The 18,313-nt window shown below is 42.5% G+C and overlaps 1 protein-coding gene across 1 annotated transcript in view; it reads right to left on the bottom strand.

Annotated features, from left to right (window-relative positions):
* The window catches only part of LRP1B (LDL receptor related protein 1B), a 2,110,020-nt gene that overhangs the window by 562,996 nt on the left and 1,528,711 nt on the right, over window positions 1–18,313 (bottom strand). Inside the window, exon 36 of the mRNA XM_077447755.1 lies at window positions 3,099–3,233. Coding sequence (XP_077303881.1) covers window positions 3,099–3,233 — 135 coding nt within the window. The remainder of the gene's footprint in view (window positions 1–3,098; window positions 3,234–18,313) is intronic.

The following is an 18,313-nucleotide window of genomic DNA, read 5'->3' as shown; positions in this document are numbered from 1 at the left end:
GGAGGTAGAACACAAGTCGGTTTATGTCTGCCACTACTTAGAGGTGAATGGAGAGTCCAGTTGGTCGGACTGACCGTGTGAAAGGGGCCCAAAGATGCTTTCATACTGATGCACTGTGGTTTACACTTGTGCAACACAGTGTACCTTTGGCTTTCCTGCAGTTTGCAATAGACTTCTATTATTTTCTGCAGGTTTGGTGCACTTTCAGAAAGCTCACCAAACTCGCAGGTAATAATAGAGGTCTATGGCTAAGTGCACCTGCGGATCAGTTTGAAAGCAGCCCAGTAACCACTGCAGAAAAGATATGCCATATATGTACTGTGATTTTAGCAATAAACTGATCTAATAACAGTATTCTTTCAATTCTATCCCAGAGCAGGAGGTCGCGGGCCACATCAGAGGGCTCCGCGGGCCACATGTGGCCCCCGGGCCACTGGTTGGGCACCCCTGATGTAGAGCAAGGGCCTGCCTGATTGCATGCACATTGAAACTCCTAAGGTTTGACCTCATATCATATAGTTTTGGTAAATCTGAAGGAAAAAAACTGCAGAAAATCTGATAATGTGTATGGGACTTTAGACTTTAACTTTTCCTGACTCTATTAAAAAAATGTTTGGACCTGATAGTCAGGTTAATTAAAAATCTTGGGTTTTTGCAGGGAAGGGGCTTTCATATTATAACACAATCACCCTACATCCTTCTTTTTTTTTTTCACACCAATCAGAAAGGAATTACTCTTGTGTGTCAACCCTATTGTGGGCTACCATAAATATAGGCTGAAAGGCAAACACCACAGTCCCTTCAGCAAAAACTGTGAAAAACATGGTGCATTTAGCAGAAAGCAACATGAGAATTTAATAATACACTTAAACTAAGAAAACCAAGTGGAAGTTTTTGGCCTATAAATCAGTGGCAATCTTTACTTGACAGCATTTGCAGTTTAAAAGCCTTTTTAAAGTGTATTACATTTTCATTCCGTTAAAGTGGAAGTCCAGTCAAATCCTAACTATACTTAAACCTGTTCCCATACCCTGTAAAGGAAAGATGTCAATAATAACCTATTCTGAGGGCACTCCAGTCCAGTTGCATGATCATATTTAGTGCAGAGGATAGACAGTCGATAATGGATCCCCCATAGTAAGCCTATTGGTGACATAATCACCCAGGCTCTGCAGACGTTGTCGGTGATCTCTCTTCTTCACTAAAGCCGACTGCTGGAGAGATCATATGACTGGACCTTTCATTTACAGGGTAAATAGAATAGGCTTAGAATGGGGGTGGGAGCAGGTTTCGAAGAGAAGTATGGGGTTTTGTTTTATTTTTTCATAACCATACTCACCTAGATGGATGAAGCATCGGTCCAGTGCTGCATATGTCCCCCCCCCCCCCCCCCCCCCCCAGCTCTAGCACTGAAAACCGAGCAATCAAATACCACCGGCCGCTTGGTTCTCAGGGCTCCCTGAGCAGAGCTGGTGACTGTCAGACACGGCTGTCTGCTCTGCCCCTCCCCCCCACTCACTGAGAGCCTGAGCCAGGTGCCAGTCCAGGCATGTAGCTGGATTCGACTTCATTGTTGCAATCTTGCCCAAGCTTGAACCGGCTCTGTGATGTCAGCTGACAGCGGACTACAGCCCAATGTCTGCTGAAAATGGGTCACAGAAGTGCAGAATGAACTCCACTCCTGTAATCCACCTATGTGCCATTACTGCAGTCTCCGTGCTGTTACCGGCGGCTCCCACGCGCATGCCCGTGAGTGACATCATTGTGGCTCCGGGCAATCACAGCACTGGAGCCGCCATACCTGGAAGTAACTCTGGGACAACATGTCGGCAGCTGGAGGGGGAGACGAGGACCACTGCGGGGGCTTCGATCTGAGGTAAGTAATACATAATGAGCTAGTATTCTATGCATACTAACTCATCATGCCTTTTTCTTGCAGAGTTTTTTTTTCTTCTTTTTTTTTTTTTAAGAGGGTTTAACTGTAGCTTGCGGGCTTGTTAGAAAGTCTTATCGGCTATTATCACCAGGACTAAAGGTGGTAGAAAAATTATTTTAAAGTTCTCATCAAAATGGGAACATTTATAATAGGATAATGAATTCTAGTGATAACTGAATAAGATGGATATCCCTTACTTTGGAGACATTTACTCTCACATATCTTGTTGTTTTTGATATGGTTGTTCAATAAATTTATATTTTATATTACCATATTTATTGACATATAACACGCACAGGAGTATAACACGCACCCCAATTTTAGGAGGGAAGTTTAAGGAAAAAAACGGACATTTTAAATAAAGAACTTTGAAGCAAAATTAAGGTCACAGCTCATCAATGTACCCTGCGTAGTGTCCATCTGCAGTCTCTAAATTGCCCATCAATGCACCCTGCTCAGTGTCCATCTTCAGCTATTAAATTGCCCATTAATGCACCCTGCTCAGTGCCCAATCTGCAGCCTATAAATTGACCAACAATGCAGCCTGTTCATTTCCCATCTGCAGCCTCACCTTTTGGATTATCCCCGCCATGTCCAAGGGAAGAGAAGGAGCAAGCGCCGCTGAATTACACAGAGCTGCGATCTCCTGTGTACCCGGCGCTCCGTCGCTCACAGTCACGCCCCCTGGCCCTGCTCATATGATAGACAGAACAGTGGCCAAATGCGGGGACCAGAGGCGTGGCTGTGCATGATGGAGCGCCTCCTCTTCCCTCGGACGCAGCGGGGATAATCCAACACTAGCAAGGCTGCACTGATGGGTAAAGGTGAGGCTGCAGATGGGCAATGAACAGGTTGCATTGTTGGTCAATTCAAAGGTATGTAATTCACCAGCACTCACTTCTCTTCCCTCATAGACAGTAGAGATTGGTGTATAACACGCACCCACGATTTTCCCCTGATTTTAAGGGGAAAAAAGTACGTGTTATATGCCAATAAATATGGTATTTTTTTGTTATGATCAGTGGGGTTGCTATGAAGTCCTGAAGCCTTTCTAATATATTTATTTCCATTAACATGGGATGTGGCACCCCCTAGTACATTTTTTTCCCTTCCCCCATCCCTCATGAATTTTGACAGACACAAAGAGGAAGAAAGCATCTACCAGCAATCCAGTCTATGGTGATTCCTTCCACTCTTCCCAGACCATTGGTGATGATGTCCTCTCTCCATGTCTGGTCTCGCTTTGAGCGGCTAATTTTGTTGAAGCCCATGTCGGTCCAATAGATTGTGTCATTTCCTGAGAAAAGAAAATGTTTAGGTGATTACTCCAGAAAAGAACACACATTTCTTTATTGCGGTCTAACTGCAGTCTTTTAAATTTGTCTTGTACCAAGAAGCAGCAGTAGCAGCAACTGAGTCTGGAGCCTGAAGGGTTTACACCGCTTTGCCGGGAGGTACATCCAGGTGGTGAAAAGCTGAAGCCTTGTTGAACTTTCCTGCTGATGAGTGTACTGGAGAGCTGGATAAAAGCTGCTGCTGGTGGGCATTGCAGGAAGTCTGGTGGTTCATGTGAAAAGGTATCTGTTTTGCCTGAAAACGTGTACTTACTGAACACATTGCAGATACAGTTTCCTAACTAATAAATACAGAACAGGCTTTCACTAATCTTCTTTACGTGAGCCAAATGTTAACTAAAATATACAGCACAAAAAGACTGGGTATTGTTCACAGTTATAGGATTCTTCTTCGGCAGATGATGAACCATTATAAAGGGTCATTCATTAGACAACAAATCTTGGTGCTTTATTCATTAATGTGGATTATGAAGGCTATGCAAATGCACTCCAGTTTTTGTATCTATTTTTTCCTTTTTAAAAAGATCATAGACAAGTTTTCCAACAATATATTTTTTTCTTATAAGTATATAAAACAAGTGCCAGGTGACCAAACTGCATAGGTAAAGGGTAACTCCACTTTTGTGGGGAAAAAAGAATAGGAAATAAACAAAATAAATAATATAGTGTATATAATAGTGACACACGTAATTGAATGTTACTAAAAATGACCTTTCCTTTTCAATCTGAAGCTCTGCAATTTTCTGAAAATGCAAAGCAATATGGTTACATGGAGGTGTTCTGCACACAGAATATGTACTGATCACCCCCCCAGAAACATAATTTCCTGTTTGTGTAATTGGCTCACTGATTTTCCCAGAAATCTGCCCTAAGATACAAATCAGATTTCAGGCAGCCCCTGCAACAAAAATGTAATTTTTGGTGAGATACTTCCAATTGCAAATCACGGCTTAAAATGGTTGTAAAGTGGTTGTAAACTCAGAAAAAACCTGCAAGACAAAGGCATAATGAGCTAGTATGCATGGCATACTAGCTCAATATGAAATACTTACATTAGATTGAAGCTGTTGCAGCGGTCCCCACACGCGGCTCCCAGAGTTATTTCCAGGTTTGCGGGCTCCAGCGCTGTGACTGATAACATGTCTCCCAGAGTTATTTCCGGGTTTGCGGGCTCCATCGCTGTGATTGACCAAAGCCGCAATGACGTCACTCCCCACACATGCCGCCGTTCACGGCGCGGCTACTGAAGAAACGGTACGAGCGGGTCGTTTATTCAATGCCGACATCATCGCCACATGCGGATACAGGGAATATCTCCTAAACTGTGCAAGTCTAGGAGATATTCATGGTACCTATAAGTAAGCCTTATTATAGGTTTACCTACAGGTAAAAGTGGTGTAACAGGGTTTACAACCACTTTAAGGGATGCAGTCCCAGCAACTTTCCTCATTAGAGCCCTGCAGGCGCACAGCTAATAGATAATTATATAACCACTCCCATTAGACTCACTGTCCCACATGGACACAGACAAACACACAGGGATTTCTTCAGAATAACAAAAGGTAGGAATCTGCAACAAAGTTTTTAAAATCCTTGTAATTTACATAGATCACCCAGAGGGGAAGGTCAACAAAAGTGGAGTTACATGTTAAAGGAAACCTGTTTTTACTTTAAAGCTCCAAACCATAGATGGCTAAAATGGCTGCACATATCTTCACATACTTTGTACAGCTTTTAAGAAAAAATCTGCAGGCTGTGAAGCTACAGTCTGTAAATCATGTCTACATGAACTGAAGCCATGTTTGTCCCTGTGCCTTCCCACCATTCACACCTTGGCATTGATAAGTGTGGAAGTCCAACATAGCTATGAACCAATAGTGAGGGAAGGGGTGCTTTTTAGGGATCCAGAGACACTCTATATGGCATAGGAATATATGTTCAAGCCACTGTATATGTATGTTTAAGCATGACTGCCTGCAATTTAGCAGTTTAGAAATGAACATAGGCTTTTTTGCTGTCTTATCTAACCTCCCCAAAAATAAAATTATATATTGCAGCTTACCAGATCTCAGATGGCTGCATTTGTTTTTTTTTGTTTTTTTGCAGGCTTTTTGCTTTTTAGTTTTACCTGGCAATCCTGCAAATAACACCCTTCATGTCTCTTTATGGCTATACTCACAACTCTGCTGTATCTATGGAGGGAGCCATGGTTGCCACCCAAGAGAGACTTCAACCATATTTATCTTTGTTATCCCCATTAAATGGTGGACTGATGGGAATTGTACAAGAAGAATAAAGAAATTTGCTTTTTAGTTCACATGACATGACAAGGAGACTTGTATTTCTGTCAAGATCTGATATTTTCTGTATATGATGAAAAGAGAAGATCATAACAGCCACCTCATCTAAAGACTGGTAAACTGTAGTATATTAAATGCTTGTTTTTGGTTTAATAGCAAATAGTAATAGCAACGTTCCAAAAGTCCTGACACTACATCCCAATTAGAATAATTCCTCATTATCAACTAAAGAACAATAACTTTTAAGGTGTCTATGATTATATATATAATGACTGCAGAAATGCAATCTAATAAAATTGTGCTTTTATTATATATATATGTAATACAAATTAATATAAAATGCAAGCTCATAAATTGGGTTCAGTTACAAGATGCACCTTCACAATGTAGATACCCTATCCATGTGATCCCCCATTTATCAACCACTGCTAAAATCATCAAACAACAATTGTCACATCTTTTTTGTAGATTGTTACAATGCTTGCATTTAAACAGTGCTTTATGAATGGGGGGCTCCAATGAAGAAGAAAATATCCCAGAGGCGCTGGGACATCTTGGGAATGATAGAAAAACATGGATAACGTGCATTCATATGTACATGTGTAGATAGACAGTTGTGCTCAAAGGTTTGCATACCCTGGGCGAAATTTTGAAATTTTGGCATTAATATTGAATGAATGAATGAAATACTTGTATAGCGCACAATGCGAACTGAATCGCCTCAATATTAATATTATTATTGAAATGACTCTTTTCTATTGCCAGACACTGCTAACGAATGCAAGCTCCCACGTACATTTGACATACCTGCACTTACGGAAACAAGGGCCTAATCCCATAGATGGCTAAGGAATGTATTTAAAGTGGTGTCTCCACCCAAAAAAAAAATATCTTAAAATTCATAAAAAAAGAAAAAAGAAAATAATTGGAAAACATTTTTTTTACTCATCTCTAAATGCCTGTTGCTACGGGGTCCCTCGTAGTCTGCCTCCTTCAGTGCCCGTGCACTGACATCACTTCCCCTCGGTGCCACACAGTCATCTGGGACCTGTCACGTGTCCCAGATGACTGTGCGGCGTATAACAGCACGCGGCGTCGCTCATGCATGCGCAGTGGGTGCCCGGCTGCGAAGCCACCGGTGCCGTGAGCGGAATGGGGAACTAGGGGGGGCTTCGTCCCCCCGCATCGCTGGACCCAGGGACAGGTAAGTGTCCGATTATTTAAAGTCAGCAGCTGCAGTATTTGTAGCTGCTGACTTTAACATTTTATTCTTTTAGGGGGCACCCCACTTTAAGGCATTTATGTATGCCCATGAGGTAAGAGCACAGAGAGCACTGAGAGCACACCAGTGAAACTACAGTCAGCAATTGGCAGTGGGAATCTTGTCGCAAAGAGCACACATATTCACTTGCATTACAGCATTGAACTTTTGTTGTTTTGCACTTGTTATGCACTTTTTGAGCACTTTATATTTTGGCTTGCACTTTATGGACTGATTAGCATTTTCTATTGGTTGCAGTGGATGCACTTTATATTACTCAGGCCTAGATGGTCATTGCACACTCTTTACAGTCTGTTTATGTGGTGTACATTATTTTATTTATAGGTCATCTCACCCATTATTGGTATGGCATTTTAAAGAAGAAGTAAACCCTGATGGGTTTACTTCCTCTTTGATTCCCTGCAAAGGTAAAGCATAATGGGCTACTGTGCATCACATAGTAGTCCATTATGTTTCACTTACCTGACACAGGGGCCAGTGAAGTCACTGCTGTCCCCTGTAGTTCCGAGCGTCCATCTTCTTGGTGGGTCTCCGTGGGTCTCGCTGCTCCGGCGCTGTGATTCGCCGGAGCAGCGATGACGTCACTCCCGCGCATGCGCACGGGAGCCAACACTAGTGGCATATCACCGCGATCTGCAGCTTACCCAGTGCGCATGCGCCGTAGACAGCGATGGCTGTCTTCAGGTAAATATCTCCTAAACCGTATAGGTTTAGGAGATATTTCTTGCACCTACAGGTAAGCCTTAATCTAGGCTTACCTGTAGGTCAAAGTGGTTTGTAAGGGTTTACAACCATTTTAATCACTGAGGTTATGCGCATTATCTGCATTGTTTTGCACATGTTTTTAATACAGAGAAAAGATCAGCTACAAGGAGACTACAGGCAATGCTAGTGACTTGTCCTTCACCCTCTGATTACTTTCATTTGGTCATGGTTTCAAGAGTTAGGTTCAACTTTTTTTTTCTTTTTATAATATAGTGATTGGGTTTCTACATATACTTTAATACTTTGCAGCATACCTGTACATTCCTATATCTTATATCTAAACAGAAGCCCAGTCTACACATAATTTAGTGAATCGATTTTGAGTATGCTTTGAAATATGGAAAAATGTTCTTGACGTCCATAGCATTAAACAAGCAAACTTTCAAAAGCAGCAGCACGCTGTCTGGGAATATTTTGGAAAAACATTCATTGGAAAGGAAGGCCTTTAGACTTTATTTATGACTTTATGTATTTATGTACGCTGCTTTTTTTTTTGGCCTTGAAGCCAGGTGCTTCACCTAGAAAACAGATGTATATTTAAGTACTATAATATCAAGGGATTGGCTGTTTGCTTCCACCTGTCAGTGTCAAAGAGACGTTGAGGGTGCCAGACCATGCTAGATTATACCGCTCATGTTCATTTGTTTGTAAGAAGCTGGAAACCCTCGGGCAAGCTCTGAGTAATCCTTGTTTGACCTTCAAAAGAAAGCACTGGGCTTTTGGAGTCAGAATGTTGTAAAGGAAGATTAGCTATTTATACTTATTGATTGCTACTTGTGGATATTGTGACAGCTGACAATATCTCCATGCCGGCACCACTGACTTTTAATGGTGTTTGTGAATACCTTTTAAGAAATACTCCAGCTTGATACTTCATGAAGAGAGATATCAATGTATCCCCACAAAGCACTTTTTAGATAATCTATTTACTTAATTCATGACCTCTTCTGCTAACACATATTCAGGCTTGGCATCCTCCTTTTAAGAGGCTAACCAAAATAATGTCTTTATCGGAACTGTCTACGACGTATGGGTGGAAGTGAGGAAGTCACATTACATTAGGATCTAGATTCTAGAGCGTACATCAATAGCACTTGCTTCTACTGATGTCTTTCCTTAAAATAGAATTCCAAATTTAAAATCACTTTAAATAGCTTGTTTGGGCCAAGTGGACCCGAACTAACTACTTTCATTACAGGCCTACTCCACTTTTAAGTACGCAATGGGGTTTATTTACTAAAGCTGGAAAGTGCAAAATCGGGCTCACTTCTGCATAAAAACCAATCAGCTTCCAGGTTTTATTACCAAAGCTTCATTGAACAAGCTGAGGTTAGAAGCTCATTGGTTTCTACGCAGAAGTGGGCCTGATTTTGCACTTTCCAGCTTTAGTAAATAAACCCCATTGTGTACTTAAAGTGGAAGTAAACCCTTCTATCGTTTTCAGTCAAGGAAGCTGCCATCTTGGACTCTAATGATTTTTCAACTGCCATAATGCTGCACATGTGATCAGTTATGAAACCAGCCATTGGAATGATTTGAAAGTTTGGTTGAGAGCACAACCAATGTGAAAGTTACAATTTCCAGCATGCCGGGAATGTAAGTGTTTTTTGAAACAGGGTTTACTCCCGCTTTAAAAGTGGGGTATGACTGTACACAAAGGTTGCAATCTCTGAGCATTGTGCACTATACTGTAGTAGTAATAGCCACATACTGCATGCGGCGCTGTGTTCTTCATCAGTAGGAATGAGGCAAACTGCCCTGGATTTGGTTGGAGCAGTGTTCAACGAACTTCCAAAGACTTTGAATGTCAAACCCTATGGAAGTCAAAAGGAGCCAAATCTGTCAAATCAAAAATGCCCATTTTCTGGGTTAATAGCAAAGGGTTGTTAAAAAATAGCATGGGGGTTGGAGGGTGGCCACTGCTAGGGGGTGGTCACTGCCCTGGGGAACATGTACCAGTGCAAGAATTATTTTTTATTTTTTTTGTATTCCATTTTGCCAAGAGCAGTGTTTTTTTTTAAACTGGTTCCTGACCGTCTCACGTCTATATATGGGGGGGGGGGCAGAATGGCTCCCCTGCACAAAATCCCACACAGATACGGGGTTCCTTTTAGAGCCACCAGAGACCTCCTGCATGGCGGGGGTTCCGATGCTCATGGCCAGTGATGACATGCCTCCTCTCCTCTCCTCTGACAGCACAGGGATTTGTTTATTTACACACAAAAATCCCCATGCTGATGCTCGTGCATGTGATTGCCGCACGAGTGCCAGCACAGGGATTTGTGTGTGTAAACACACAAATCCCTGTGCTGTCAGAGGAGAGGAGACATGTTGTTTGTTCCTACTATGTAGGAGCGGCGATATGTCTCCTTTCCTACTTAGTGCTATCCCCATACAGTTAGAACACACTGAAGGAACACACATTTAACCCCTTGATCACCCCCTAGTGTTAACCCCTTCCCTACCAGTGTTATTTACACAATAATCAGTGCATTTACCATTCAAAATTGCAGATCACTGCCATTACTAGTAAAAATAATAAAAATGCGATAAAAATGCCGTAAATCTTTCCCATAGTTTGTAGATGCTATAACTTTTGTGCAAACCAATCAATATACATTGATTTTTTTTTTTTACCAAAATATGTAAAAGAATATATATTGGCCTAAACTGATGAAGAAATGTGTTTTTTTAAAAACATTTTTGGGATATTTATTAAAGCAAAAAGTAAAAATTATTGTTTTTTTTTCAAAATTGTTGCTTTTTTTTGTGTATAGCACAAAAAATAAAAACTGCAGAGGTGATCAAATAGCACTAAAAGAAAGCTCTATTTGTGGAAAAAAAGGACACAAATTTTGTTTGGGTACAGCACTGCATGACCGTGCAATTACCAGTTAAAGTGATGCAGTGCCAAATTGTAAAACAAGCTCTGGTCAGGATGGGGGTAAAACCTTTCGGGGCTGAAGTGGTTAAAAGCACTGATATTTACAAAGAAAAATTATTTTTCATTGTGGCAAATTTTTCTTCTGCTTTTTATAAAAATAAGGCAGAGGGGGGTGGGGGGGTGGAGCTGTGTGCGGTTCTTATTATTTAAAGAAGCCAGCAATGATGAATGTAATTTCTTGGCAATTTAACCTATTGCCGACCAGCCACCATCATTATGCGGTGATGGGTCGGCTCTCCTGTGCAAATTGCCATAGCTATACGGTGGCTCGTGCTCGCACCAACTGCACACTGCGTTCCCGTGGGTCGGGCAGACTCAGTGTCTACCGGCGACCCACGATCACCTATTACAGAGGCAGAACGGGGAACTGCCTGTGTAAACAAGGCGATTCCCCATTCTGACAAGTGACACAACAGAGATCTACTGTTCCCAGTGATCAGGAACAGTGATCTCTGTCATGTTCCAGTAAGCCCATCCCCCCTACAGAACACACCTAGGGAACACATTTAACCCCTTGATCGCTCCCTAGTGTTAACACCTTCCCTGCCAGTGGCATTTACACAGTAATCAGTGGCTTTTTATAGCTCTGATCGCTGTATAAATGTCAATGGTCCCAAAAAAATGTCAAAAGTGTCCAATCTGTCCGTCACAATGTTGCAGTCCCGCTAAAAATTGATGATCACCTCCATTACTAGTATAAAAAAAAAATGAATTAATAAAAATGCCATAAATATATCCCCTATTTTTGTAGACGCTAACTTTGGCGCAAACCAATTAATATACGCATATTGCGATTTTTTTTTTGCCAAAAATATGTAGAAGAATACCTTTATCCCAAAGGGAAAAAAAACCTTGCTGTAACTGCTTATAAAGTGTTAGCTGGAGTTCGGCTTTAATTTGTTGGTCAAGTCTATCTATATCTGCTGGTCTAACACTACCTTTCCCCTAGACTGCTGTCCAATGGTGCTTCTATTGCTCCTCCATCCGGAGTGGAGACACCTTAAGACAGGTAGTGTCTCACTGGCTGGATCTGCAGCTAAAATAAAGGAAAAGAAAGCCTAAAAAAGGAAAACTAGCACAGACACCACATCTAACGATTGTAAGCCGCAATATATTACATTTTTGTTTTTTGGGCTTAACTCTGCCTTAAGAGCTTTGGCACAGAAACGATTATTTATTAAAAAATAAAGTAGAAGCTACAGAACAGAATGACCCCTTGGATTAAGCAGTTTTTTCCTTATACCTCATAGCCTCCTACAATTTTTAACTGTTAAGAAACCTTACATGGGACACTACTCCACAGGTCATGGGACAACAACCTGACTGCCCCCCCCCCATTTGCACCACCCCACATTTTATTATTATTCCTCTATACTCTACTCCTTGCTTCTTTCTTCTTTTATCTTGCTCTAACCTCCTCCCTTTTTTTTTTTTTTTTTTTTACAGGATAAGATTAATTACAATGTGGTCTGTATTATGCTACATTTCCTTGTTATTAATAATTTTCGAGGACATTTAATGCATACAAGTGCATATTGTCGACATGGCATGGTGAATGTCATTAAACTTGGTTTACTCTACATTTATTTGTCTTTCTTGTTATACAGATTGGCTGTGTATGACTTCAGTTGTTTCATGGCTGACTTATATCATATCTGACTTTTACATGTGTATTATCTATATACTGTAAACACTATAATGTATTAAGGGAAACAATAGGCTTAATGTGGTTCTAAAGGCTGAAGGTTTTTCACTTTAATGCATTCTTTGCATTAAGGTGGTTGTAAACCCTCACATATACCCAGCGACATGAACAGCCTCAGTTGATACACAAATACACATGAAACAAATCTCCTTACATAAGATTAACTTCTATATCTGCTGTCTTCCCCTTTCTACATGCCTTCCAAAGTGCAGACCATGTTAAAAATCTTTACTCATCTTTCAGCAGGACATATGGAAGGCTGGAGCCGTTGTCTCCCACTGCTGTCAATGACAGCCAGTGGGCAGGGTGAGTGGGGAGCAGAGAGAAGCCACGCTCTGTTTCTAACAGCTTTCAGCTGTGGGCACATCTACTACAAAAACTTAAGAGCTGTTGTTTAGCATTCTATCCTAATATAATAAATATGAAATGTAAAAGTGTAGCGCTATTCATCAAAATAAATAAATAAAATAAGTCAAACACAATAGTAAAAACACAATAGTATCCGTGTGAGTTTTTCCGAAACGTGTTGGTCCTAATCTCTACAAAAATTCAAACCACAACAGGCATACTACATAAATGTTTTGATATATTATGGACTACATGGGGTGTAAGACTTTTAGCCATGTTCATGTAATAACATTCATACAGTAGTTTGTGTGTGTATTTGTATGCTCTGTGGATCTTTTGCAATAAATCTGGCACACTAGCCTTTTATTGAAATGCACCGGATTGTCATATCTGCCTTAAAAGTTCCATAAAAGGGGTTTTGTATGTTTGTTTCAGCAAGGTGTTCATTGAGCATAATCCAGGAAACCTTGCACCTGAACATAGCATTATGAACTGAGGGGTTCTTCCAAGATCGAGCTATAGTAAGTTTGGCAGCTAGCAACAAATTAGTCAACTTTTGTTTTGATCGAGATACACTGTCAACTTGTTCATTCAGTAGAGCAGTGGTCATCAACCCTGTCCTCAAGGCCCACTAACAGGCCATGTTTTATGCATTACCTTGGGGAGATACAGCCTAGAATACTGCAATCACTGAGAAGCAAATTATATCTCCTGTGATATATTTCAGTTATCTTGCTAACCTGGCCTGTTAATGGGACCTGAAGACAGGGTTGATGACCACTGCAGTAGAGCAATATAGGTGTTTCTGTGACCTGTCATAAAGATCTTGGAAACCTCAGAATCTGGGGCATTCCTACCATATATGAAACATGGTTCCAAGAGAGTGACAGCCCCGAAAACAGGAAGGCGAGAAGGTCAGGAATAGCGTTGCAAGACATGCCAGGACCATATACCATGAGGACCTTAAGGCTTATTGTACACGGGGCGTTTTAAAACCTCTCCTGAATGATTTAACAGATAGTAACTGATGAGAATAGCCGCGTTTAGCCACGTTTGCGTTTAGAAGCATTTATTTTTTTTCAAATAGTAAAAAAGTATCGCAATTAAAAAGGCCTGTAATTGAAACACGCCTAAATGAGTTTACAAGCTGTTACATGCATTTGGCGTTTCAAATGCCTCTGAACATCCGTCCTGAATGCATTTTTTTGCTTTCCAAAAAATGCTTCTAAACTCAACTGCCTGGAAATTACTATAAACGATCATGTGTACATGTACTGATGAGATAACACGGAGGAGAGTTCAGGGGCAGCTGAAAAAACACCCAACTGCTCCTAAACTACATTTACAGCAGCCGTGTACATGAGGCCTAACACTCACCTCCTCCATTCAGTATACCTTTCAGGCAGAATAAAAGGAGCAATGCCATTGGTCTAGGTCTTTCTTAGAGGATAAATCCGAGTCTCACACTTGCAAATAAGGTAGTTTTACAGTGGAATCAAACAAGAGCCAGTAGATAATAGAAATCTCTCCCCAGCCAATAAGCTTTTAACCTCAGCTTATTCAATGTGCAGAGTGTCTCACTGCAGGGATCCGGTGTGTCCCTGTTCTACGTTTCAGAGGCAAATCAGGCCTGAATTTTTGGCTGGATTCGGACCTGTAATGGACCAGAAGACGCACAGGACTCCTATGCAATTCATTCCGAAGCCGTCCCGGAGCTTTGTGAAATTGCTCCATAGAGAGCCAGTCACAATCGCCTGACATGCGAATTGGATGCAGCAAAAGCCCCATCCAATTTGCAGTAGTGTGAACCCTGCCTTAAGCTTTGGCAATAAAACCTGGAAGCTCATTGGTTTCTATGCAGAGTTGGACCAGATTCTGCACTCTCCAGCAGGCCCGGACTGGGACAAAAAATAGGCCCGGGCATTTTAGATTGAGCAGCCAACCTTTCCAGGGACCGGGGGGGTGGGTTCGGTAGACATTAGCAGGGGTGGCTGGTGTTGGTCCTCCACACTGTAATGTGCAGCAACACTATGATATAAAGGGAACTGCACTAAAAAGGGGCACTGCAATGATTACAGTGCCCTTTTACGGGGCAGTCCCCTTTATATTATAGTGTCCCAGTCCTATTGTGGCCATGCCAGTACTGTCTGTCTCCTATTGTGTCCATGGCCCAGTGACATTGACCTGCTCTCTGGCGCCGCGGGTACAGGGTGGCTCCCTCTGGCGCTGCAGGTACAGGGTTGCTCTCTCTGGTGGTGCGGTGCAGCGTGGCTCTCTCTGGTGGTGTGGTGCAGCATCGCTCTCTCTGGGGGTGCGGTGCAGCGTCGCTCTCTCTGGTGGTGCGGTGCAGCGTCGCTCTCTCTGGTGGTGCGGTGCAGCGTCGCTCTCTCTGGTGGTGCGGTGCAGCGTCGCTCTCTCTGGTGGTGCGGTGCAGCGTCGCTCTCTCTGGTGGTGCGGTGCAGCGTCGCTCTCTCTGGTGGTGCGGTGCAGCGTCGCTCTCTCTGGTGGTGCGGTGCAGCGTCGCTCTCTCTGGTTGTGCGGTGCAATGTCGCTCTCTCTGGTTGTGCGGTGCAGCGTCGCTCTCTCTGGTGGTGCGGTGCAGCGTCGCTCTCTCTGGTGGTGCGGTGCAGTGTCACTCTCTCTCTCTGGTGGTGCGGTGCAGCGTCACTCTCTCTCTCTGGTGGTGCGGTGCAGCGTCACTCTCTCTCTCTGGTGGTGCGGTGCAGCGTCACTCTCTCTCTCTGGTGGTGCGGTGCAGCGTCACTCTCTCTCTCTGGTGGTGCAGTGCAGTGTGGCTGGTTGTGCTGGGGCTATTAGTTCCCCCATCACAGTCCTCTGTTTCATTTGCCATGTCTCCTGTAGTAGCTGTTACAAGCACACCTCAGCTTGTTTCTGGGTTTTCTCTTTCACCCCAGCAGAGTGCATGCTGGGGACTGTAGTCTGCTCCCTGCTGAGACCAATGGTGCCATGTATCTCTGGGACTACATTTCCCATGATGCCCCTCTAGTTTCTTCTGATTGGCCCTCTGTGTTGGCCAATGGTGAGGGAAAACTACCAAAAAGGAACGCCTTCTCTTCCCCTGCTGCCGATGTGAGAAGGGGAGGGGAAGCGAGGGGGGAATAGTGACAGCAGCCTGAAGCTTTCCCCACCGTGCGGACGCCCATGGCTGGAGGAGGAGAGCGGAACTGTCAGCGCGGCGCTGAGGCTGAGCTGTGTGTGAGAGAGACACACAGCACAGCACAGCCCATGCAGCCGCCAGTTCCGCATGACACAGGCACAGCCGTATGGCGGTAGGCGAGCGGCGGCCGTGGCCTGTGTTACCCACCATCAGGCAGCGGCCGCCGCTTACCTCCCACTGTGCGGCCTGATCATCAACAGGCCACGGGCGGCCCCAGCCCACCGGGCAAATGCCCGGTCTGCCTTATGGCCAGTCCGGGCCTTCTCTCCAGTGTTTGTAAGTAACCCCCCACTGAGTCTTAGTTAAGAGTGTATGACCCTCATGAGAGGAGTCAAATATAAAGTGAGTACAGTAAAACCTTGGATTGGAGCATAATTCGCTCCGGAAACATGCTTGTAATCAAAAGCACTTGTATATCAAAGCAAATTTCCCCATAAAAAATTATGGAAATTCAAATGATCAGTTCCACAACCATTTATTCATAAGTCCTTCAGTTTATAGTCCACATAAAAAATATTATAGTAATGTGATGGTTGTGTAACCATAAAATGTTCATCCACAAATAGAAGCCTCCACAAAGGAATTAGAGGCAAAATCCAGCAGGAGCTACAGAGTATAAAAGAGAAGAGAGGCACCTCTAAGTGTAGTAATATGGTTACATTTAATGAAGGTACAACATTTAGCGACTTGCATGGTTGATGATTAAAAGAGGCGCATCTAAGTATGCAGGCATCCGGGGTAAAGCTGTCCACATAGAACATCCTCCACAGCGCTGGCTCTCACCCCTGTCAGTCTGCAATCGTGACTACCCTGCAGTAGAGCGATCTAAAAGCGAGGCTTGAAACACTCGTGGAGGGCAGAGTGGAAGGGATGACATTGATGGCGGTGTGGAGGACGGTCTATGTGAACCCCGGGTGCCCACAGCATACTTAGACGTGCCTCTTTTAATCATAAGCCATGTGAGTTGCTAAATGTTGTACCTTCATTTAATGCAGGGATCCTCAAACTACGGCCCTCCAGCTGTTGCGAAACTACACATCCCATGAGGCATTATAAAACTCTGACATTCACAGACATGACTAGGCATGATGGGAATTGTAGTTCCTGAACAACTGGAGGGCCATAGTTTGAAGACCCATGATTTAATGTAACCATAACGCTTACACTCTTTTATACTCAGTTGTGGCATGACACTACTTGTATATCAAGGCATCGCTTGTACATCAAGTCAAAATATATTTAAAAATGTTACTTGTCTTGCAAAATGCTCTCAAACCAAGTTACTCTCATACCAAGGTTTTACTGTATAACACTTCCTTACTCTATCTAAAATGAAAAAAATAAAAAAAGTTTTTCCTATAGTTCTACTTTAAATGTACTTACCACAACCATTCTCTAAAATCTAGACAAAGGCATAAAAATGCATCAACAAATTACTAAACAAAAATGCCATCAGATCAAGCAGCTTTGCCAATTGATTTCTAATTGCTGGTAAACAAAAACAGGCCAACACTATCGTAATGTGAATCTCTATAAAAAAATGATACATGATGAACCCTGTGTAATAATTGGTTGTACAGTTATGGCATGTTAACGTGAACAATCATATATTGTCTGGACTGTAATGAACCACATTACTGTTCAGTTTGTAACATTGGTTTATAATTAACAAGAAACCAATGTATTATATTGACACAACAGCTGAGACAGCTTCACACTCACTTGCATAGGCTTGATTCTGATTTGGCCAGGGAAGCATAAAACACATCCAAAGTGTAATAACATGTAAGCGTCATAATGGCAAACTATTTATTTAACTTGGCTGACATTTCTACTATTATACGCCTTGTAATTTACAGTAAAATAAAAAATAATTTACAAAAAATTTGTCCATTGTATAGCACTGTGGCTTTGTAGTAAGTCCTGTGGTTACATGAGAGTTGTTTGTTCATTTCCATCCAATAACACAGTAGACACCATATTTTTCCCAATAAAAAGCACAGCTTTTATTGATAGGTGAGCTGGCTATTCACTAACAGGGATGAGTTTGTTGTGAAATTAATCATTTTGCCATTGATGAACTTTTAATGAAAAGGATGTTTTCACTGTTTTTACTGAGTTACACAGGCAAATTACTTTCCGCTGTTCAGGTCTGTTCACAACACAAAGCTATAACATGCCCCCCCCCACCACCACCAGCACTCAAACTCACACTTTGCTAACTTATATATCCCTGCATGGATTTTCAATTAGACAGAAACTGTGAAAAAGCCAGCAGCCAATACAATACTTTAGTTTTTTGGCGTTTTAGAAATATCAACATTAAGTGGCAAAACAAACTGCTGCAATGCAGCAACTGTACATGTGCTACCATGTTACCGTGCCATTCATTCTGAGTAGCACCCTAAAACACTATGGCAATGGGGCTGATTTACTAAAGGCAAACAGACTGTGCACTCTGCAAGAGAAGTTGCTCTAGAGCAGGCATGTCCAAAGGTCA

The sequence above is a fragment of the Lithobates pipiens genome, unplaced genomic scaffold (assembly GCF_037356315.1).
Source record: "Lithobates pipiens isolate NorthernLeopardFrog02 unplaced genomic scaffold, aLitPip1_a1.2 Scaffold_22, whole genome shotgun sequence".
Taxonomy (NCBI): Eukaryota; Metazoa; Chordata; class Amphibia; order Anura; family Ranidae; genus Lithobates; species Lithobates pipiens.
This window is presented reverse-complemented; position numbering and strand designations above follow the sequence as displayed.